Raw genomic sequence first — 24,283 nt, 5'->3', positions numbered from 1 at the left:
AACATTTTTATTAGAGCTGGGTTTTTTTTTCGAGATCATGACTTAATTATCTCATTATCTAAAGAAAAACTGTTTGCTGGTGACTTAATTATAGCCACAGCTTTACTGTTATCCCGAGATAACGAGATTATTAAATTCTGATCTTGAGATAACAAAACCTAACAAAATGATGAGCAATTATGGCTGCTCTCAGCTGGACATCAAGTTTTCTGTGTTGGAATGAAGTGCGCTACAAAAGGAAAACACTCGAGAAAGCTTTGAACTCACGTGTTCTAAAAAGCACGGTCCGATTTCAGAGAGGTGGGGGTCGTCTGTGTTGTACTGTTTCTCCAAGTCTCTAACGAAGCCCATCTGGAAGCGGAAGATGTCCTCGATGTTCCCAAAGATGACCCTCAGCTGGTCATCGTTGAACATGTCCACGCGCTTCCTGCACTGGCGCAGGTAGCCCTGCAACAACAACAACAACAACAACAACAACACGGGTTACAACTACTACGAGGCCTTCAAAAGACGACTCGGTTTAAGTGCCAGAGTCAGAAAACTGCCGAAGAAAAGCACGATGCAGCCCACAGCTGGTTACTTCTCGTCACTAGTTTTGCTAATTATTTGTAATAAACATCTGAAGTCACTGCTCAAACATAATTCATTTGAATCAAAACGAACTGTGACTCCGAAGCTTCTGCAGAGTCAAAAACAATTTGGTGCAGGTCGAACTGTGGCCTCAATTTCAGTCGGTCCAATTCTTGTGGTTAATTAAATGCCCCGAAGCTTCGGCACTTTGGGAAAAAGGTTTGCAGTGAGAGGTGGGTCTTTGCTGTTTCACACCGCACCGCCCAGAACTCTCTCCGTTTATCAAACGCACACGTTTAAGCCTTTTGGATTTGCACAGGCGAGCTCAATGCCAATAATGAAAATGAAAGCTGAGAAAAGGATCGATAGCGCAAGACTAAAATACCTTTATTATGATTATGAGATGGGGAAGCTTCTTTTAATCATAGAGCCCAAAGTGCTAAAGAGCACAGCCATTACAGTCAGGGCACGTTCCATCAATAACCAAGACAAAATATCAGCTTTTAGTTTTTAATTTATAAATAAAACCTTTTACTTTTACTTACGTGACACACAAAGTTTGGTAATAGTTATGATAAAGTATAATTTTAACATTTAATTCAAAGAATAACCCATTGACTGGCCTGTCCACATCTGTTTTAAATCAAAGAAGGCTTTCTTGCCCGTGCTTGTTTGTACCAAATTTGAACCTGCAGGGTATCTCCACAGGCGATAAGTGTGAAGGTGAGAAGGTGAAATTTACGCTTTATTTCAGCTATTTTTAAACATTATGCTTCACCCGGATTACAGACAAAAGGGTATTCAGAGGGTTGAGGAGAGATGCTTAGATAAGCAAAGAATCTGCACCAGAAAATCTTGACCACCCAAAGTCATTATGCAGGTGCTGTGTTCTGTATTCAGAGTTGACCTCTACGTATCTAGCACAGAGGCAACGGCTGTGCTGGTGACAATATTTGAGAAATAACTGCCCCGCATGTAAAAAACAGTATTTTGGGGAATTTGTCTCTATATTCTTACGGTACCAGCAGGAAGACAGCTGTACTTAACAGGAGGTTGTACTGTTACTGTTAGCAGTAGGACAAACAGACAGGTACGGGACAGTCATTTGATTCTGCTCTTTTTCGATCATATATAATAAAAAAAGTGCATATCTGGAAATCTTAATGCCAATTTATCAGTTGACATTTACATAATACAACATCATTTGTCTTGTATTCCCATAGATTCTTTTGAACCAATTATCCTGTGGCACTGCTTCCTCTTCACGTTTGATTTTAACATCAAGACGGGGACAGAGGAGCAGTTATTATTAGCTGTTGTCAGATTCCCGAAGATAAAAACCGTTTCACGTTAGATACAAAAGTTTATGTAATAAATACGGTAGCCGTACTGTACATGCACACATGTATGTTCCGTATACATCACTGGGCTAGTGAAATTGGTGGAAAACGTACATTGAAAAGGAGTTCACAGAAGAGTTTTTAAATATATTCAAATGTTTGATTATAAATAATCCGTCCAGTTTTTAGATTTAGATTTAAATGTGGACGTGTCATGTTTTCTAGTCTTTATAAAAGGCTAATAATGTAACAAATGGCGAGGCTCTTGTTTAATTTGATTAGGTGTGAATTCGAGCCTGTCACTTCGGCATGAATCATAATCACAAATTGAATGTGGACGCTGCTGCCACCACTGTGTGCAATCGACAAATTGTGTCTTCTTATCTAAAAAAATAAATAAAAAAAATAGAGATAAGAGAGAGAACTATTTTTGGACTGTTTTGATAACAACAGAAAAAAAAAATATGTCTTGACTAATAGTGTGAATGTGGGAGTGTTAAGAATTCATACTAGACCCTCGTATAGCATCAAACAGGCTGCTCACCAGTTCATTCAGCTCCTTTTCCATTTACCTTTCCTATTGTCTCTCTGGTACTAAAAGCAATGCCCTGGAACAGCAGTGGATGCATGCGTGTGCACAGGTGTTTAGTACCTCACAGATGTCCTTGAGGTGTTTGATGTAGTGTCTCTCCGTGCTCATGATCTCGTTGATGACGTTGGCTCTCATCTGGTCTCGGTTCTGGAGGGGCGAGCCCAGACACAGGCAGTCATTGGTCGGGTCCAGGTGCCCGTTCTGCACCTCGCTGGTCCCCTCGGCTGGCTCTCCTCCCACGTCCTCCTGGTTTACCCACAGCTGAGTGCACACACAGAGCCACAGACACACAGACACACACACACACACACACACACACACACACACACACACACATGCACTTGAGTAAAAAAAATGTGCTCAGTCATGTCAGTTCAGAGTATAAATCTGACAGAAAAAAAGTATTAGTAAACAGACACATTTAGGTATTCATATCACAAACCGTTGCTATAAAAGTGGTACTACTCGCACCTCATGAGCATGAATGCACACAGCACACACACACACACACACACACACACACACACGTAAACACACATCTCACACACACAGAGCTTCATTTAGAGGGTCTCTGGTTCGTTTGGACAGTGAGTAAGACTGTTGGTCCAGCTTTTTAGAAAGGTGAGGGCCAAACTGCCAAACACTCCAGAGTTTAAAATAAGCCTCTTTCTGAGCGCGGTGGCCACCAGAGGATATTCAATGCCCAACTTTGGCCCTGTGTGTGACTCCAAACCCCCCCCTGCACATACGCATGCATGTACACTCGCACACAAACTCACACGTTCCACACACATGCATGCACTCACCGACACCCACACACGCACGCACGCACAGGACCACATACATTGTGTATTCCCACTATCGCTCATAGAAAGGGCCAAGTGAGCGTGGTTTGAGATGTCCAGCGGCCAACACCTGATGACACACAGTTTTGCCCAAGAGAACATCAAAGAACCCGACGGGTAGAATGCCAAACACAAGATGAGGAATGCAGCGCCACAGACAAGCAGAGTGACGGGTGGTGGAGCACTGAGGCTAGAGCTAGGAGCGCAGCGTACAGACTGAGAAATAGTCAGAGTCAACAGTAAATGGGGAAAAATTAATGATCCATATTTGAAAGAGAAATCTCCATGAATATTAACCGGAGTAATGATTCCAAAATCCATTTGATTCTATGTGAACACATTTTGCAGAATTTTGAGTGCGGGCCGCTAGGGAGACATTTAACATTACTTTACTTTTGACTCATCAGTTCTGCCTCTCTATCGACCCCGTCGAGGATGATGTGAAAACGTCATGGGAACGTTAATGTTTTGGTAATGTCGTGGGGCACGTTGCGCGGACAGACTGGAGCGGGGCGGGTGGGCGGGCAGGCTGGATGGGTGGATGAAGCTGGGGAAAAAAAAAACGCACCTTTGACGTGGTGTTTTGGAACCGTGGAGTTGCTATGGGGTTGATATAGAAAACCTGTTTTGTTTGGGGCTGAGGAGGGTGGGGTTCCACCTTGGAGAGAGAGAATGACAGAACAGAAAGATACTTTTTGGTTGACAGTCGGTCAGCCTGTCTGCCCTGCCCTCTCAGGAGTGAAATATGGAAGGGTGGACAAGTGGGAATGGCCATGAGGAGTGTCTGTGGGAGGGGGGGGGGGGAAGGGGGGGAGGAAGGAGGAAGGAGGAGGAGGAGGAGGGGGGGGGGGGTCTCCACCTACAACAAGGATGCTACTTCTTCCTTTCAGAAAGATAAGTAAAAGAAGTATGGAACAAGCTGCAGTAGCTGCATCAGACCTTTGTGTTGGGTTAAGTTGAACTCAAATATGGGTGAGATATAATCAGGATGTAAATGTAAGTGGGTTTCAAGGGTACATACTGAGGCTGATGCCAAACTTAAAAAAAAAGGGGCTCATCAGCATCTTTGTTTTATTGTCCCTGAACACCCGATAAAGGCACTTAGCTAGCTATTCTCAGATCTCCTGAGTGTTATGTGTTATCTAAATAAAGCATGATTCAACAGTGTGCATCTGTGTGTGTGTGTTTTGTGCACGTGTTTCCTGTGCGTGTGACAGAATGCTTGTGTGTGTGTGTGTGTGCACCTTCCTCAGTGTGTTTTATCAGCTTGTGTGCATATGTTCTGTGCGTGTGTGGGTGTGTGTGTTGTGTCTATGGTCGCCGGCCAGCCGCGGCCGCAGCTAACTCACCCGTACAAAGCTGGCGGGGAACCATCCTTCCTCCTCGTCAATCTGGCCCCACCACCAGTCCTTGTTGGAGGCGTCCAGCACCTTGATGACGTCACCGGCCTTAAACGCCAACTCCCGGTCCGCCATGGTCACATGGTCCCATACCGCCTCAGCGTTGACGATTGAACCTCCGCTTATCAACTGGAGAAATGGGAGGGAAAGACAGGCGACATCTTGAGCTTCATTCTCGTCAACCGAAACAGCGCGACGAGCACCGCACACACCGGCCGATGGATATTGATCCACGTGACCAAAAAAAGAAAACCAGCATTTAAATCAAATTTGAAAGTGATCGTAATTCAGCGCTCAGCCTCATTTTGGCCTCGATCTGTGTGAATCCTTGTTGTTAAGCCCACTCAGATTACTAATGGATGCAAATACACACCCTCAAAGCCAGGGCCCACTGGCAGCTTAGGGATTGCAAATAGAACAACACAATAGCCGACACAGACCACAGCACAACACAACAAAATACGGCAACACACACACACACACACACAAAAAAAAAGGCAGAGCCATTAGTGGAGAAACAACACGGCGTTCAGAAGCACAGCACCAGTCTCCACACAGCGATGGTAATTGGCCCATTATGACATTAGAATAATTACATGTGTTAATGTAATATAAATGCTGAGGAGCAAACAAATGTGAAGGGATAATCTCCCTTCCTTCATGCTTGTTGTGTTATCAGCCGCACGGTCTTTGACAACACGGAAGGATGACTCATCAAATCTTTTCTATTGATTTTGGCGTCATGAATAACTAATGTGGACACGATGCGACGCTGAAATAAATGTTTCAACTGCGCAACTGGACGCGCATGCACACGAGCAGAGTATTATTTTGGTGCGCATGCATCGGGCTGTAGTGTGTAAGGACATGGAGTCGGGTGATCAGTATTCTTCAAGGGGCTTTGGAGAGGCTAAAGGTTGTTCTCATTAAAGGACAGCGGACAGCGTTCCTGAGGAGGAACCCGATTCTCACATCATCCATCTACCAAACAGCCCCACCATCCCATCACGCTGAGGCTTGAGCTCGCTGGCCTTGAGATGAGCAAAAAGAAAATACGCAACACACGTGCAGCCACGCTTTTACCTTCACGTGCGTTGAAACCCCTGTATGCGTCTGTGGCACAGCTCCAACTGCTTGTTCCAATTGTTCTCTCCAAAGTAGTGTTCATCAGCATGCTCCAGTCCAGAGCTAACCATGCATCCAGTCCCTGGGGCTGTGGGCAGAGCAGCACAGCGCTAACCAAGCCTGACAGGAGCTGCTTAGGCTCTAGGTAAGGAGTTATCAAAAGGCCCGGAGACGGGGATGTCACATGGATGGACATTAAATTACTTCTTTACTTGCATTCAAGGCTTCTGCGTATTAATATTGAGCTACTGTTGCTTTCCAAACGGACCTTGTTAGTGTTTTCTTTTTTTTCTTTCTTCCATCCTTTCAAGATAGCTCTGCGTATTATAAGATGAATATTCCTGGATGGGAAAAACCTTTTTAAAATGCACCTCATCACTCCAGCGCAAATATGCTATTCCACCTAAGGTGCTGATGCAGAACGGATGCAGAATGTTTGCAGGACGGTCCGTGAGAAACAGCAGACTGTGTGTATGTTTGTACCCCCCCCGTGAGGATCCAAGCTCTCAGACTCAGCAGCTACGTTGCCCCTTCAACCTGTGGACATGTCTGCTTCCCTGGTGGCTTACTGAGACAGCTACAGGGGATATAAGCCAATCAGGGCCGAGGAGTGAACACAGGGAGGGACGTCCATGCCTGGGAAGGGGAGAGAACAGCCGTCGTCATGGTGACAGATGAGGATGCTTCACTGACACTTCAGGATGCAACCGGAATATTTCCAAATTTAGGAGTGCGTGTGACCACTGAATATCTGCAATATCGCTCATCGTCATTAAATATTAAAATGGTAAACCCGTCGTGTGATGTCAATGTAAACATCAAAGGGAACACTGTGTCGGCTTCTGCATGCAGGGCTTAGATCAAAGATCTCCTTGAGAAGCCTGATTCAATCAGGTGAGGGTTTGGAGCTGGCGGGGGGGGGGGGTAGCAATAGATCTCAAAGCTCTCCACTACAGGAAGAGAGGAGGATCACCGCAGAAAACATGTGTCACGCTGCCATGGAAACAGCACCAATGAATGAAGATCACTCAAAAAGATTTACAAAAAGGAATTTGATTCAAGTCAAATCATCCGACACAGTTAGTAGAAGCCAAATCTGCTCTACTTGACCGCCACCATCTGACATCGGGACCTCTGCCTGAAACGCTGAGAGGTCCGTCCTGCTTCTCGCTCCCTTACTGTGTCTGCTTTCCCTAATCCACCCCCCCCATCCCCCTCCCTCCCACCCCCCCCCAAGCTCCCAACCCCCATGCTCCAGGTCCGCTCCATTTTTCGGCCCCATTCACTCCCAGCTCAATCTCTCCAATCCCCATCAATCTGCTGTAATACAGCCGACAGACAGAGAGAGCGAGAGCGACAGGGATCCATTCACGGCCAATGTTCCTCCCTGCTCACTTCTCCCCTTCCCCTCATCCCTCCATCTCCCTAATGAGATCAGCGCTGCCCTCTCCAATACATTTCACCCCCCCCCTCTACATGGCTGAATAAATTAAAAAGCATTACATAATCAATCTCCCCAATCCCGAGCCTTAGCACAGCCTCACACCTAGCTTGATCGAATGGCACACGGTGAACACACAAACAGAGAGGAAATCTTGCCACAAAACTCCTCGTTACCTGCGTGCCTATACCGGCGGCGAGGACCCGTGTCATCATGATGGTTACACCGCAGTTACAACATCAAAGATCAAAGGGCGAAAAACTGCCGCCTCTAAACCGCAAAACCTGTATTTGGGTCAACGCAGATGAACGCAGTGGAATCTATCCCTGCACACGGAGACATACGGCAACGCTCTGGGTCTCACGTTCGAGCACGAGACTCGGAGGCTGACAAGGAAACGTGTGAGAACAGAAAGAGGATTCACTCGCTTATATCATCTTTGCAGCACAAACACATCAGCATTCACTGCACTGGCAGCTACACTGCATTCCAACATCCTCCTCTATCGCTAGCCGACACGCACACACTTTAGCCAGCCTTACCATGTTTGTGACATGAAACTGCTCAGAGAGTGTATGCATGGGGAAGTCCGGCTCACACAATCATGATAGTTAAAATCTCTCTTTTTGGAAGAGGTTCGAGGCGGTGGTCCTCCCGCAAGAGCCGAGCCTGCGATGTCGAGTGGCAAGGTTGCCGTATTCCAGCAAGAGGCTTCTCTCTCCGACGCACTGAGTGAGTCTCGCGGTCCGTCCTCCCTGTGTCTGCCAACCCTGTTATGTAATACACTTATACCCCGAGTCTGGGAGCCAATCAAAGACGCTCTGCCTAAAACCGGTGAGAAATGCACTCACATCCTCACACACACACACAAACACACACACACTGTGGTCTCGCTCGCGCACACCATCCGCACATTGACACTTCTGACTGCACAGCATTTAACGGTACTCTATTAGAAGGCACCTGCCCTGGAGGGATTACAAATGTGTGAACACTCGGGGACGTGTGCACGACTCAGATTCAAAGAGGGACTATACGGATAACATCCACTCCCGACACGCACGCGCACGCACACGCACACACACACACACACACACACACACACACACACACACACACACACGTGCAACCTAACATGTGAATACACATTTGTAACTAGCACTGAGTTATCACCGCTAGCCACCTGAGCCATAGCCACTGCAGTATGCAATATTAGGATGCTGTGTTTACAGTCCTGTGGGGGTCCCCTCCAGGAGGGGTGATTATGCATTGATGAAGACACACACACCAGCCCACATGCCACAGCATGTGATGGAGCTATTCGTGTCCATAATAAATGGTCGCCAATCACTTATTTCTACACCTACAGTACAACATTTACCACTTAACTGGACACACACACACACACACACATACACAAAAAAAAACGCTCAGCACTTAGCTTGGAGTGTGAGAGCACACATACATATATCTTCTAAAAAGCTAGCCAGCCCATCATCCCTATTTATAGGACTGTCATTGAAGGCTCTGGGATGGGCTTTTAGCATATCTATTTCTGACATTCATTCAACATTCATGACACCTGCCTCCAATCCTTTATTAGATTATGCAACTGCATGTGGGGTCCAAAAAAAAGAAGAAGAAAGGAGCTTTTTTTTTTATCTCCCCCCCCTGACATGCCTTTGCACTTGGAGGACATTTCTTATGTAAGAAATGTGCATCTTTACTGGTACTTTTTCCTCATGAGACACTGTTTAGTGACCAGGCGTAACAGTGTGCCGGCTGCATAACACAGGTGCCACATTAGAAATGTTGTGAACTGGAGAAACGTGAATATTGTAGGGCTGTGAAATGGGAGCTGAGTTTAGCTGCATCTAAAATGGGGGAAACCTGGAGTGACGGAGGCCCTCCTTTATTAGGCCTAGCCCTGCCTGCTATTGGTTACTGCTCAGCTGAGATTACAATGATCCTCCAGAGTCCTCCATCGGCAGCAACCTCTCACTCGGCACCCGCTATTTGCTACAAACATCCCAATTACTTCAGTGGAGAGATCCCTGCTCGGCTATCAGCTGCCATATTGTGGATGTGGCAGTGGATCACAATAGGAAAACAAGACCTGACGCAGCAGTAGGCTGTTGGTAAAAAAAAAGAAAAGAAAAAAAGAAAAGAAGACCATCAGATTCATTTTTCCGCTAAGAATCGAATGAGTATAGAATTAAATTAATCCATGCGCATAATCCACAAAATACAACATGGAGGAGAGAGGGAGATCGACGTAGAGGAGAGAGGGGGGGGGGGGGGGGGGGGGGGGGACATGATTATATGCGGGGGGGATATGAATTTCCAGTCACCACAAAAAAAAAAGGCAAGAGCATCACAGATCTGTATCCGCACAACTACGACCACCACCACCACCACCAGACAACACTAGCTATCACAAACGGTGAGAGGACACAAGACATAACGAAGGATTTGGGGAGAGGGGTGGTGGGTGGGTGGGGTGGGGGGGTTTAACAGAAATACATTATGTTGTACCAACGTCATTCATTTCAACGCGTAGCCGCGATGGAGCGCCGGGTGTCCCCGCTCTCGACCAACGCGCACTGCCTGCCTCTCCTCTCCTGTGCGAAAGTGCGCTGCGCTGCGAACCGGGCCCCAAGCGCAGATCCATTAACGAGTACCGAGGATGAACATCAACAGCACGTTCACAAGCACCAGAACCGCGATCACCGTGAACACCGCGCAAGTCTGGACGTCCAAGGCCATGATGGCGCAGCGCTGCGGGCCGATGCTGAGATGCGCTCTCGGGAAGACGGGGCGGAAATTCAGCCCTCCACGTCTAGACGCGTAGCCTCGCAGCCACGGAGAAATCCACCATTACAGCTCAGGCAAGAAATGACCCAAAAGAAAAAGCGGGGAAAAAGGAAAAAAAAGAAAGATGCCTCTACGCCTCCTCACAATACGCGATGTAATTCATAAAGGCACGGGAAGAGATGCATCATTCCTCACCATCATCATCGTCATCAGTCTGCACCGCGATTTCTCCCCGCTAGTCAACACCTGCCGGTGTTCTCGCCTCTTCCCCCCTAAACCGACCGACTCTCAGGCCAATAGCTTCTCACAGCAAACAAGAGGGAGGCTGTGCGCAGGCTGTTCGCAGCTGCCGAGCCGCCTTCCGGTGAGTGGGGGGACCAGAGAGAGATCGGCTGCGAGGCTGAGAGGCGGTCCTGTGTTAATGCTGATCAGCGCTCCGCCGCCAGACTGCCGGCTTCAACCATCACCTACAGTCGGGAGGGGGGGGGGGAGGGGCACTACATGGACCACAGAGGGCCAGAATCATAACCTCATTAATCTCACCACCCCCCCACCCCCCGTCTAAAAATATCACGGCGCCGCGCTGATTTATCATTTGTCATTAACGGGGGGGGGGGGGGGGGGGGGGGGGCGCGATGGAAGGAGGATAAATGTCAGAATAACGGGCGCGCGCTCCTCAAAGTGATCACCGTCTCATAATTTTATTGGCGCGATGTCAGCCGTTTCTGCCAATTTGTCCGTGGCCACGCATCAATCAGATACAGTGTGCCCAGTCGGTCTGATAATCGACCCCATTTTGCATTACTGCTGGCTGCACCGGACCAACAAGCAGCAGGCACGTGAGGGTGCCATCCACGGGCAACCGAGAGCATCTCTTCATGATTAAAATGCATGTAAAAAAAAAAAGAAGAAGAAAAAAAGGCAGTTCTAGATCTAATTATGTCATCAGGTCACACAAGTATGATGAGACACATGTGACGCTATTTTGGGGAGAACAGGGGCACGAGAGGGACATGTTTACTCTCACTTGTAGCCGACAAATGTTAAGTTCATTTATGAAATACATTTTTTTTTTCATGCTGAAGAAATGTGATGAATGAAACCCAGAGTTAAGACTCACAGGTCATCCTTTCATTTTTTATTTATTTTTTCAGCAAAATACACACTTGTGTACACTTTGAAAATACCTTTACTGGAAAATACCCACTTCTGTTCACTGGTTGCAAAAAAACCAAGATGGCGACGGCCAAAATCCAAGATGGTGATGGCCAAAAACGGCGACTACGTCCACTTCTTGTTTTCAGTCTATGAGTCAAAATGGGGTCAAGGGCATTGTAATTATGTGGATACATTTCAATAACCATTTTAATGGTGTATGCTATTGTGGGGACACATTTACACAACCCTGGATTCATACACTTCAAATACAGGTAGGGACATGTCCTTACAGTGTGGGTGGGCCAGTGAGAGATCACATCCTGGGTTTTGCACAATGGATTCCAACTGGTTCGGAAGAAGTGTCCCGACCTCATTACCATCTTTGAGGTGCCCTTGAAGCAACACGGTTAACCTCAAAACTGCACTAGTGGAGCGGCTCAGTGTCCCATGGACCAGAATGCGGTTTGCAGAGGCGGCCGCCCGATGTGAAAAGTGTGCTACTGTGCAAATGCGGAGCAGGACATAAGCTGAAATAAAGCACGGGGCTCAGAAAAACCGAACTCTAAACAAACAAAGGTACAAAAAAACACTCCAAACCTCAACCAGAGGGTGTGTGTGTGTGTATCTAGAGTCCTCTAAACTAAACACACACTCATTTGTGGAGCAGGAGAATATATTCAGAAGCGCCGAGGTTTGCCCAGTACTTAGGGTGAATCTCATTTCCAAGCCCCCGGGAAAAGTCTGGTAATGCTTGTAATCATGTGATGCCCTGTGCCCAGAACGGCATTATGACGTACCCATATTGAACAACTATAAAACAAGAGTAACAATTTCCTGAGCGTTCGCGCAGCACACAGTAAAAAACAAAAACAAACACATAACAACCAATATCATTTTGCCCAATATCATTTTAAAGGTCACGATTGAGCTGTATGAAGAATCACTCCCTTGAATGAATCATTTTTACTCACAAAGTAGCAGCGATCCGTCCTTGTAGCAGCATAAACTCAAGTTGCAGGTTGCTGTCAACAGTCTGGTCACTTAGAGAGGACAGAGGCTGCAGTCAGCTTGAAATCAGGCCATTTACGATAAATACGAGCAGCAACCGCAGCTTCATGGCAGGAACAAGGTGTCGAAAATGTCGGTGAAAAACTGCTCAAACCATTCCCGCAGCTGCCGTTCAATACGCTCAATATGTTCCAAACATTTCACTGGAATACCCAGTGAAATGAACTCACTGCAGTCGCTGCTAGCTTGGTGGCTTTTTGTCACACAGGTTGATATCTTTTGGAACCGGTTTGTAACATACTGAGAATATGGATGGATACCAGAGAAGTGGGTTGTGCTTCAGGACTGTTCCTAAAAGTATTTTGGGTTTTATTCCGCCATGAAACTGCTCGTTGGAATCCACATTAACCACCGTGACTCCGCGCAGGCGACTGCTGAAGTTCTCCACAAAGGGAGCGAGCTACAAACACTTCAGAGTCACCTTTCAAGCCAACAGGAGGCGAGTGTTTGGTATTCAAACGCCGTTTTTCTTTTGAGGCTCAATCTTGTGAGTGACGGGACAAAATGTCTCCAGCTCCCTTCATGGTGCTCCGCGTCTGCCGTTGGCATGCGCGGCGTTATTTTGGCCCCCCGGCGTTGAGCTGAACATCGTATATAACACACAAAGCGCGTCCCGGGCCTGCAAGCGCTTGTCCTCGGTGCCTGCGCCTCTCGTCGCTGGCAGGTTGTGTGAAGACACCACAACATGAATCAGTTCAGCTCAGTTCCAGCCACCACCCAGCCAACCATCCAACACACGCACAGTCACACCCCCCCCCCCCCCCCCCCCCCCCCCCCCCCCCGCCCGGCCCCCCCTCCTCCAAACTACACTCCTGTCTTCACATTCAGCCGAGAGCTTCGAGATGGATCAAAAGACCCAGAGAATGCGTTTAAAAGAATAACACCAAGCGAGTGCACTATATCAGTATTTTTAAAGCCATAAATAATTTCCGGGGCACTCTCTCTCTGCACATACATGCCGATAAAAGCAGTGGCTCCTGAAAGCCCGCTCTTTTTTAGTGAGCCTCCGTACGAGGCAATCGCAGCTGAGATATGACAACCGTCCTCAAACAGGCTTTTTTTTTTTTTTCGTCTTGCTCTGTGCTCGTGTGTGTGCGTGTGTGTGTGAAACGCAGCGTGAGCAGATTACGTAAGCCTGCCCCTACCTCTGTGGGCTCCCACTCCAATCTCCCTGACATTTAGACAACAAAGGTCACATCTGAAAGTCTAAATCTGCACAGACACCAATGCTAATATACTCATGCATATACAAAAGAGAGGGGAAATATCTCCCACCGGCAGAGAATCATGCGTTAAATAAGACTGAACTTCAACTTACTGTACGTGAATTGCGTGCACAACGAGCGCGGCTGCAGGTTAATCAATGTGACTCGTTTTCCGGACTGTCGTCATTGTGAGGAATATGTACGAAAATGTAAAGCGTACAATTCTGAGCTTCTAATGGTTAGTATTTACAGCAGGCCCGTGGTATTACTGTGTATTGCATAGCACACCGTGTCGAGCATTAATGTTTGAAACAATTTCGTCAAATAATATGCAAGCTTGCACCGAACCCTTCCGTTTTTCCCGGTGGAAATTAATGATGACAATGAATTAATGAGCGCAGATAAAAAATCTACAGCACATGTCTGGATTGTGAGGGCTTCATCCCACCCATCCATTTATCAATTCTTCCTGCCATTTATCAAGCGAAGGCTCCAGAGTAAAAAAAAAACCCAAACAAGGGCGCGCAGAGCAATGCAGATCCCTCTGTTGTGTAACGGTTCTGTCTCAGATCTACACAACGAGTGTGTGTCCCTTAAAGGGGAGGTTCATTCATCAAATACCTGACCCACCTCAACTGGGTTCTCATACGAGGTCAATCCTCGCTGGCCTCCAGCGGATTACCTGATCATGTAAAGAAAACATAAAAAATGACATGTGTCCACAGTTCAGCTAAAGCTACTACGAGGCCTTAGCCGTCTGAATTAGCAATAAAGAATGTGCGTCTGCCGAAAGTGAGTCCTTATAGTGCGAAATTCCCTCTTTGTGTTTTCAGTGTTTCCTTTCCCAGCTGTGGCAGAGAGACAGTAATACCGCGCGGTAATTTGGTCCAAAAAAGATTGTGAAGATATCCACTTCATTTGTCAAACTCAGACTGCTGAAGTCTCATATTAACTTCAGCTGCACTTTACAATTCATCTTTGTCTCGGATCTCTTACTTTGAAATTGCTTTTGCAGCCAGTATGGACCGGAGGAGCAGTCACACTGTACATGTGGGCATGTGAGTGCTGTGTTAAGAGATGGGGGGGACGGGGGGACGGGGGGACGGGGACGGGGGGGACGGGGGGGGGGGGGGGGAGTATGAAAAAAGTGACGCTATCCTTTAATCATTTCGCAGGTAAGCTTCATGTCGGCTTTCTGTCCTATCTCTAAAAACCAACAATCAGGTTAAGGTAAGAACGTGAACTTTGCTTTCTTGCTGTGCACTCTCTTCATCACCAGGGTGTGACATAACGTGCACTACTGCAGCCACTGCATCAAACTGGCAGGCGGCGTTACCATCTCACACGTCAACCCTCGCTTGTGAAAATGACCCCCGAACCTCTTCCACAGCAGCAGCTGCTCACCACCCGCTTGATTGGGACATTTTCTCCACATCCCCACGAGAGAACTACCCCAGTGCACATTGGGTATCGCGGTCCAAAAGAGCCAAAAGGGGAGACGATCGTCTGCGAACAGCAGAGGACGACCTAATGTCATGGGACTGGACCCTCTCCAGAACCTCGAGTGTGCCTCAATATCCTGTCAACCAATATCACAAACAAAAAAAAAAAGCATGGCGTGATTATAGTATTGCCGCAGAGCACTACTTCCAAATGCATCGGGGGCAATATCTACTCGTAATAGTTATTAGTGTCCTGGTAGGATACGGGCAGGAAGCTACACTTAGGCAGCGGTCGTTTGCTCCAATATTGGCATCATCCATCACTGCCACGCTGACAACCGTGTGAGGAACAAGGCTTGCACCTCTCACCTTTAGACGAAAGGCTGTAAAATATTCCGCACCCTCCCCTGTTTTTTAAGCAGTACATTAAGTCCAGCGCTGGTGGGAGGTGCACGAGTCAAACTCTCTCAGTTTAATTCTTGACATTCAGCTCCTCTCTTTCGGGCAGGTTTTCTTTGATATGTTCATATGCAACGAGTACCGCAGGACGTCCACTCGTTATACAGCCAGATAGTGTAGAAATAGAACGAGTCGGATGAACTCGACTATTCTCCTTTGTGTTTATTTGCTGGTCTGAGAGCAGCTCTGTGGATCTACTCTGAGGTCAGTCCTGAGTTGACTCTGGTGGCCTTTAGCCAGCAGGCTCCATCTTTAGAAAGTCTCTCCCCCGAATACCGACTACACATTTCAGTGGTGGCGAATGAAACTGTTTGTGGTCAGTAGGTATTTGGCTAATAGGAGGCAAAGCCCACCACACCCATTTCCCCTCCAGTCTGCTCCAATTCTTTTGTTCCCCTCCCGTCCCCACGGCAACCACACTGACTTCCTGCTTCCTGCCGGGCCTTCCAGCCACAAAGCGTCCTAAAAATAAACCGCTGGACTTTTCCTGAACGCAGTTTTTTTGGCACCATTGTTCAGACGTCAGCTGTTTTTTCGTTCAGCTCGATTAGTGTGAAGGCGAGTCAGTGGGTCAGAGCATCGAGGGTTTTTAAGAAATAGTGCGAGATGGATGAGATTAGAGAGGCAGGTCGTGCCAAGTGGGGTGGAGAAATTAGGGTTAAAGACATCACGGGTGATATCAGCATTCCTAGACCTAACTGCTTCAGGGGAAATAGTGCTACTCATTCAGCCTTCGTACGAACAAGGCAGGATGTATGCTATATAAAGTCTCTCGCGGAATAAAACCAGGCTTTTGAAGACAAGCTTGTGGAGGAAAAACTAAAATGTGAAGCTAGTTTATTACACGTCTCTCCTGCTTTCCACACATCTGTGACAAAATAAATAAAGCAGCTACCTGCCGGACAAATTAACATTTACAGGGCGAGAAGAGACCCTTCTCGACTTAGTGCCCAAGCGTACGGAAAATACTGAAATTAAAAAATTGTCCAACCTTTATTGCTACTTAATTTATTTTCTTATATATTAACTGTGCATTAACCGCTGAAAGCATATAACACAGAGAGCTCCACCTCTACCTCTATTAAAAATGCAAACTATATGGGAACCACTGGGGGGAACTGCCAGTGTTTGCTAGCAGTGCACACTTTACCTATTCCCACGAGGTGTTACGGCAATGGTTCAAGGAACAGTGCAACATTTTGGGGAATACACACATTTGCTTTCCTGTTTCTTTAATCTGCACAAAAACCAAAGTGTAAAATCGAACACATTGTTGTTTTTGCGAGGAGTTATGTACGGCACCGTTTCCTGACCTGGCTAGCTGTTTTTTTGTCCCTCGTCTGCTCTGACCAGCTCCTTTACATATCCATTAAGACCGGCAAACTGAAATCCCTGAAGCTCACCAACTCTTCGGTAAAGGTGTAGTAAGTCTGAAATGTCTCTCAAATTTCCCAGCGAGGGGAAACAGTACCTCTGTGAAAAAGACACGATAACGAGCTCCCCGAAGACGGCACTGTAGCTGTTCACAAACTGCAACAAAAAGAAAGCATTCAGGAACACGGTTGAGATATTATTCATTTATGTTTCTGTTCAGCATCGTGGGCCACTGTGTACTTAATTAGAGCCCGACGGTTGGTCATTTGAGAGCCCAGCTGTGGGGCGAGGGATAAAATCAAATGACCTGTGCTGGGATTTGGTTGGCTGCCTCAGCCGGCACTGCTTCACTGTGCTGGTTGCGAGTGTGCCGAGCTCGCCGGTGTCATCATTCATCAGGGCACTGTCGGCCACCTGCGGCCCCAAAACACTGGGAGGTAAGAACAGTAGTGTCTTCCCGTCCTTCGCCATCTTTCTGGCCGGCTACATTTGCATGCAGCGTTTGTTTGATATTTGGTGCAGTGTCTCCTCGGGGGAGCAGATTTAGATTTCTATTGTAACAGTTTCGGTTGAGGTTAGTCACATCATCTAAGAGAGAGAAAAGAGAGAGAGAGAGAGAGAGAGAGAGAGAGAGAGAGAGAGAGAGAGAGAGAGAGAGAGAGAGAGAGAGAGAGAGAGAACAGCCTACTCACCTCCTCTAATCAACCATTATGCCCGCCCTAAGTCACTATAAGAGAATCCACAGCCCCGCCTGTCCTCTGAGCTGAAACCATTTTACATTCTCACTGCCTCCACGCGACGAGAGTTCAAAAGCAGAACGTCGGATTGAAATGCAAAACTCTGCAGTGAAACGGTATTAGGGTGCAAGGGTTGTTTTGGCATTCTGTGTTCCTCTGCACCTTTCGTCTCGTCGATAGGTCGGTTCCATTTCCCGCCATCAAAGACTTCATAGACCGGATATAATGCTGTCCCGTCAAATATCCAGTACCGAGCTTGCCATCTATGTCTGCGCCCTGGATGCATGTGGAAACTTGCGTGCTCTCAAACTCACAGGCACGTCTCCAGAAGCAGGTGTTTTTTCACAGGCCTGGAGGGAGCAGCAACGGGATGGAGCGAATAGGGGGGGGGGGGGGGGGGGGGGGGAACGAGTGTGTGTGTGTGTGGGGGGGGGCTTGACCTGAGAAGAGGGGGGGATAGAGAGATGGAAGTGATGGCGAAAAAAAAGAGGCGGATGGGGAGGGGGAAACGAGGAAGCGGTCCGCGGAGCGACGACGGGGGTTGCATAATACGTGTACGTGTCGTAGGGTTTACTCTGACGCCGCATGTGGTGTAGCAGGGAGAGCCAGAGAGGTCAGAGGCAGAAAGTTAAGCTAAATAATGGACACAAGAAGTGGCAGCTGCCGGAAAAATACAGCCCATCTTTCACAAAGGCCTGCAGGATACATTCTAACTAGCAGCACACTGTACAGGCAGTTAGCTTCTGTCTCATTATTTTAGGAGCAGGAACAAAAGGGCAGGAGCTGCGTCTTCTATTCGGGGTACAACTACTCAAATTACTCAAAAAATGAAATGTTTTGTAAAAAGCCACACATGCTCTCCATCATGAATGCATGGTTACTTATTGCCCCCTTGAAAGGTCATTGTGCGTACAAGATTTCTTTGGCGCTCATAAAAATACTTGATTATTGTAAATGTTACATATTAGTATGAAGCTTACTCATTGCTCTAAATGTACAAATAGGAAAGAGTACTAAACAATCTTTAAGTTAAAGTACTGTGACTCAAAATACCCCCTGATTATAGCCCCTTTAAAATGGTCTCATCGGGATGCTGCCTTTACCTGCTGCCAAAACTGTGTTGACTGACAATATTGCAAAAATGATTGTTTTTTCGAAGCAGGTGAATTGTGGGAAATTTACAAGTGAGGCAGATTGAGTTGCCGCTGTTTTGAAGAGACAGACAATTTATTCCAAAACACACATGATCCCCAAGACAACAGCCCAGCAGATATTAGCCTGTAAGTTGACAAAGCAGCGAGATGACAACCTCTAATCACGTCTGAATAATGTATTGACGCCATGGGTGAGCGCAAGTACTCGCCCATGTCACCGTTGGTTACATTGTTGTTTTAGCGAGAATGAGAGCAGAGCATGAATACACTTAATAAAATATTCATTATGAATGTTTATAGGATTACACAGTTATATTAATTATTTGGTCATCATAGACCTGGGGCGATATGGAGGAAATCAAATATTTTAACCAAATACCTCGATATTGACATATTAATTAGCACGTGGAAGGATTCGGTTAAAAGTTGGTGCAAGAGAAAGCTGATGGCAAAATGTTAAGTGCTGAGTGAGATGGAATTATGATGCGTCTTTGTACTAAAGTCAAGTCAAGTCAATTTAATTTCTGTATCCCACAAATTGCATCTGGGAAGACGTCGAGCAACTTCAAGGTGCCACTAGACGCTGGCAGGACCTCCTCTCCACAAGGCAGGATGTGTCCTAGAGAGGTAAGGAGACGTAGAAATATCCAATTCTAAACTATTATTATAGTCGGGTGAACAGAATGGATACAGTGGCAGTTATAAGTGGAATTAATACAGACATAAAACATCTACAATGTCTCTGTGAAAGACATCGGTTACACATTTTAGCCTGTGGGGTGTCTGCTCTCAGATGGTGCTGTCAGATAACAAGCGATCCTCCTATTACCTAACACAAGGTGCCATTCTTCTGAGTTGACTCAAGACCAGAAAAAGGTCTTTATCTCAAATACACACCTGTCAAATAGCCGTGAAAACATTACACAAACAGCAGTGTGCGTTACACAAACAGCAGCAGCTGATGACTGTGGGTGAAATCACCTGAGCAGCCTGGGAAAACTCTCACAAATGATACAACTGAGGCGGGATAACAAGCACCGGAGTGCCCTTAGGCCTCTAAATAGTCTCATAACAAAAAAAAAGCGCTGCGTGTTGTGACATTGCTTCCACCAATATATCCCCACTGTCCCACTAAGGCAGTGGCAGTGCTTAGGAGTGATGATGGAAGGGTAGAGAAACTGGCCCTGATGAGGCTTTAAAAGAATGCACAAACACAAACCTGTGCATGCACAGGCGTGCACGATCTGACGAAATACAAACATGACGCGGACATACTGTAAAACGGGACACAGCGGCGAGTGGGAGAATTAACACAACAGCACTGTTCCCCACAGTCCCGGGGAACATGCAGCCATCTGAAATAAAAGTGGAATTGGCTTTTGTCCGGAGCAAAGGAAACCCTCTCAACAGTTATATAAGAAATAAGGCCCTGAGCCTTATCTCTCTCTCTCTCTCTCTCTCTAGCACACAAAAACACACACCACGTAAGTGCATGAGTCGCATGCCTATGCATTCAACAACAACAACAACACACACCTGCTAGGTAGAAACCTATTCTTTGTAAGAAGCAGCCGGGGGGAGACTCTGACACGACCACCTGCTGAGATTGGGCGACACTATTTATTAGAGCCCGATGCATCCTGCAGAACTGGTAGCTGGTGGCTGCAGTAACTCACGGCGGATACCTGCCTGCACCTTGGCAAGGGGGACGATGTCGAATGAACACTGATAAAGGATTCTAGTTGGCCTGTGGCTCAAAGAGAGGGCCGTGCATCATACACGCGGTTATTTTTGTGGGAGACCTATTCCCGCGGTTCGCCCACGACTTTAAAAGAAGAAAATGTGTTTGACAAGAGGTATCGGCGGCCGGTGCTCTTCCTTTCTCGGCAAATAAAGAAGTCGTCAACGCGATGACTCACAAACCCCGACAGATGAATTCTGAATGCATCGGGAGTGCACGTGAAGTGTGCGTCAGAGTGAAGAGGGTGTATCATAGGCTCCGGGGCCGAGGGAGGCAGATATAAACCGCATGCATGTGTGTGTGTGTGTTTGTGTGTGTGTGGTCAAATTAACAGCTGAGCACTGGTGTATGAAAAAAAAAAAAAGTGCGCACGCATAAGTAGTTGCACTTTTTCCCCAACACTGCCCGACCGCTTGCCTCAACTCGCCTCTGCCTGCTGACTCATGCGTTCATAATAAATAGATAGGATTGCGTAATATGATTATGACCAGACAGACCTGGGTTGGGCCAAACTTAATCATATAAGATTGCTCTTGAAACTCCTAATCTGCGTGAAGCCCTTAATAAGACGGGCCCCGTCTCTGACAAGTTGACAGCAGAGCTTCGGGCACGGCATCAGTAACACACGGGGAACTGTCCTCTCATCTGCATGGGAATTAACAAAGACGCCCATTGCTAAGTGTTTGTTGTGAGGAGAGGAGAGGAGAGAGGAGAAGAGGAGAGGGGAGGAGAGGAGAGGAGAGGGGAGGAGAAGAGAGGAGAGGGCAGAGACTAGGGGGAGAAATCCAGTTAAATGAAAGGGAGAAGAGAGGCGTCAGCATTAGCGGTTAATCCACTGCAGTGAGAACGCTTTCTCTCTGCCTGCGGCCTCCAGGTTCCAGTAGTCGTCCTAACAGGAAGGCTGTAACACACACACACGCACACACACACACACACACTGCACTGCACTGTATCCCAAACAACAGATCCGATGCTGACATGAGATCCATAACATGTAAGCGATGCTTGACTTACCAGAAAGGAGACATTGACGTTGAAGCGTCATCCATCCGTGTCCCTCCACTACAGCTGCGTTATGTTGTCATATTGTGCATGTAAAGTATTTATGCAGCATACACAGTGTACGTGCTACCTCCGTGCTCAAGACGCAGTCATGAATCCCAGAACTTGAGGCAAATGAACTGCCCCTTCGCTATTCACAGACACACACACACACACACACACACACAAGACATTTCCAGTGTTGTGAGTCCACGTTCCCTACCCCAGGGGAGGGCCACGGCGCAAAAAGTGCACACACAAAAGGGAGCATCTCTCTCTTCCCCGCTCTGTTTCTCTCCCACCCCCCTTTTCTCTCTCTCTCTCTCTCACCCACACACTTTCTCTATTTAGCTCACACTTAAAAAGGCGGCCTAAAGATAGAAGCAAGGAGATGAACAACAGCCAGCGAGTGTCATGGCAACAACGTGCAGTGGCTCACAAACTCGCTATTTAGACCAGCGAGAGAAAGAAAAAAAGAAAAGAAGAAGTTATGATCAAAGCCTAAATGCAGCGGCATCGAATACAGTTCACTACATTTCAATGCATTGGACGTGCCAAGGCAGAGAGCCCTGGGCTCAGCGTTCGGCAGTCGAGTAGACGGCATCCCTCATGAAAATGGACTTGTGATTGTACTACAAGCGGTAGTGGTGAATCCTCACTGACTCCGAGTAAATAGCTCACATATTTACAACGCCGCGCACACTCCTTCTTTTCTCACTTATTCAAACACTGCTCGGAAACATTATGCACGACGCCTTTTACTCAATGAACGAAAACAAAATGACAGTCAATGAAACCTTGCATGTGGGCCTCGGGAGCAGGGATCCGAGTCAGTGATGTGAACAGCGCTAGGCGCTCCGTGCGTTGCGGTTCTGCAGGTACAGAGGTTGGACACGGCCCCAGAAATGTTCACCACCCCCGTCGGAGAAACTCTGCGTCTCCTTCTAGTAGAATCCCCATCAGATGTGTCGGGTGGCCTGTTCAGGATGAGTAATGGCCCAAGAGTACCGGATGACATTAATCCACGTGGCCACCATCTTCACGGATCAGTTCCCTAATCGTCTGATGAGACATTGACCTCTCCATATTATCAGTATCAGTAGGAGGTTATTTGTCACGTTCCTGCTCTATACTACGTCCCATCATCTCATTTACATCAGCTAATATGTGTGTGACAGGTGGACAAACCCAGTGTGACAATGTGTGTGTGTGTGTGTGTGTGTGTGTGTGTGTGTGTGTGTGTGTGTGTGTGTGTATGTAGGGAGTCAATATCAATAGTGTCAATAGTGGTCACTATCAGTGGTATAATCTGTACAAGGTGTTTTTATAAAGCCTTTGAAAGCCTGGCAGAAGGAAGAGTAAAAGCTAGATTAATCTGTATGCATGTGTGTGTGTGTGTGTGTGTGTGTTCATGCGTGTGTGACTCACAACGTTGACCTGCAGTGGTTCCGACCCGGGTCTCAGCAGCCTCCTCCTCCTGCAGCTGCCAGAGCCTCCGGACCGCAGGCGCACCGACGATGACGACTGACCCACGTCTGAGGGGACGGACGCGTGCAGAGACGGCCGGGGCAAACAGAAGATCAATTTCACAAACACACATCAATCAACAGCCTGCGTATTAATGGGGGAATTCAAACAAAAACAAAAGGGTACCTGAGTGAGGAAGGAGCAGCGCCAAGGCAGTGAGAGTGCTGGGGGGTAGCGGCAGGGAGCGGCACCGCAGGAGAGAAGCCCTCAGTGGGGGCTCTAGCGGGGACACACCCGGGGGGCGAGACAAGGCCTAGAGGGGACTGAGTGGTTAGGGCATCTCCTATAGTCCATATGCAACTTATGATACACACACTCACAAGGTTGCCCTTCATGTTACATCCCCCCCCCTTCATGTTACATCCCCCCCCCCCCCCCTTACTGCCTTGTCCCCCCCCTTCTTTTCTTTCTTTTTTTTGCAGTGAATTAAAGTATTTCACATCCAGGAAGTCTATTCTGGCGCATTGAGAGACTATACATCATGCCAACCGGGGCGGTCTCACAGGATAAAATGAAACGACTCTGAGTTAGGGCAATGAGAGGTAGAGCTTATGGGAGCGATGAGGCAGAAAATTGGCGACAAAAAAAAGAGAGAGAGAGAGAGACTGAGAGAGAGAGAAAGAGAAGTCAGGAAGAAAGAAAGAAAGAAAGAGAATGAATGGGTGAGAGAGAGAGAGGGAAAGAAGGGAGAGGGGGAGGAGGAGAGCTGAGGGAAAAGCAGCATCCAGAAATACTGGCCTCTATAAATGGGGCAGAGCATACATGCACTGTGGCAACTAACAGTGAGCGTTGTATAAATACCGGGTTAGTACTGGGCTGCCCTTCAAAGTGTGTGCGTTTGATTCATTTTGGGCTTGTGGTATATTGATCAGCGAGTTTCAGGGTAACTGCACATGAATGCATTTACACTGTATAACCGTGTATTTATATAATTGCGGGGACGGCATATTTTGTCGTAGCGTTTGTGTATTTGCATTCAGTGAAGTGATGCGTGAATGCCCCGTGTTGTATTGTTTTGACGTCTTACTCTGTGGTGCAGCTCCGTGGACTGCGTCTCCCTAGTGACACTGGTCTCTATGACGGAGCAGGGCCTGGAGCGAGCGGCCGTCCCAGAGCGCTGCGTGGCGGGAGCAGGCCTGCGTCTCCGCCGGCACAGCGAGCCGGCCTCGCCGTAGCGGTCGCAGAGATCTCGGTCCGGGTCGGGCATCCGCAGGTCCAGTGCGAGCGAGGCCGGGCGAGGACGATTTGGC

The 24,283-nt window shown here is 47.5% G+C and overlaps 1 protein-coding gene across 1 annotated transcript in view; it reads right to left on the bottom strand.

Annotated features, from left to right (window-relative positions):
* The window catches only part of LOC306702245 (rho guanine nucleotide exchange factor 9), a 34,043-nt gene extending 11,022 nt beyond the window's left edge, over positions 1-23,021 (bottom strand). The window contains exons 1-4 of the mRNA XM_079167812.1: positions 22,935-23,021; positions 4,697-4,876; positions 2,563-2,763; positions 268-447 (exon numbers count right to left, since the gene is read on the bottom strand). Of these exons, the coding sequence (XP_079023938.1) occupies positions 268-447; positions 2,563-2,763; positions 4,697-4,822 (507 nt within the window). The 5' untranslated portion in view covers positions 4,823-4,876; positions 22,935-23,021. The remainder of the gene's footprint in view (positions 1-267; positions 448-2,562; positions 2,764-4,696; positions 4,877-22,934) is intronic.
* Positions 23,022-24,283: the final 1,262 nt, after the last annotated feature.

The sequence above is a fragment of the Pholis gunnellus genome (assembly GCF_910591455.1).
Source record: "Pholis gunnellus genome assembly, chromosome: 10".
In the NCBI taxonomy this organism is placed as follows: domain Eukaryota; kingdom Metazoa; phylum Chordata; class Actinopteri; order Perciformes; family Pholidae; genus Pholis; species Pholis gunnellus.
This window is presented reverse-complemented; position numbering and strand designations above follow the sequence as displayed.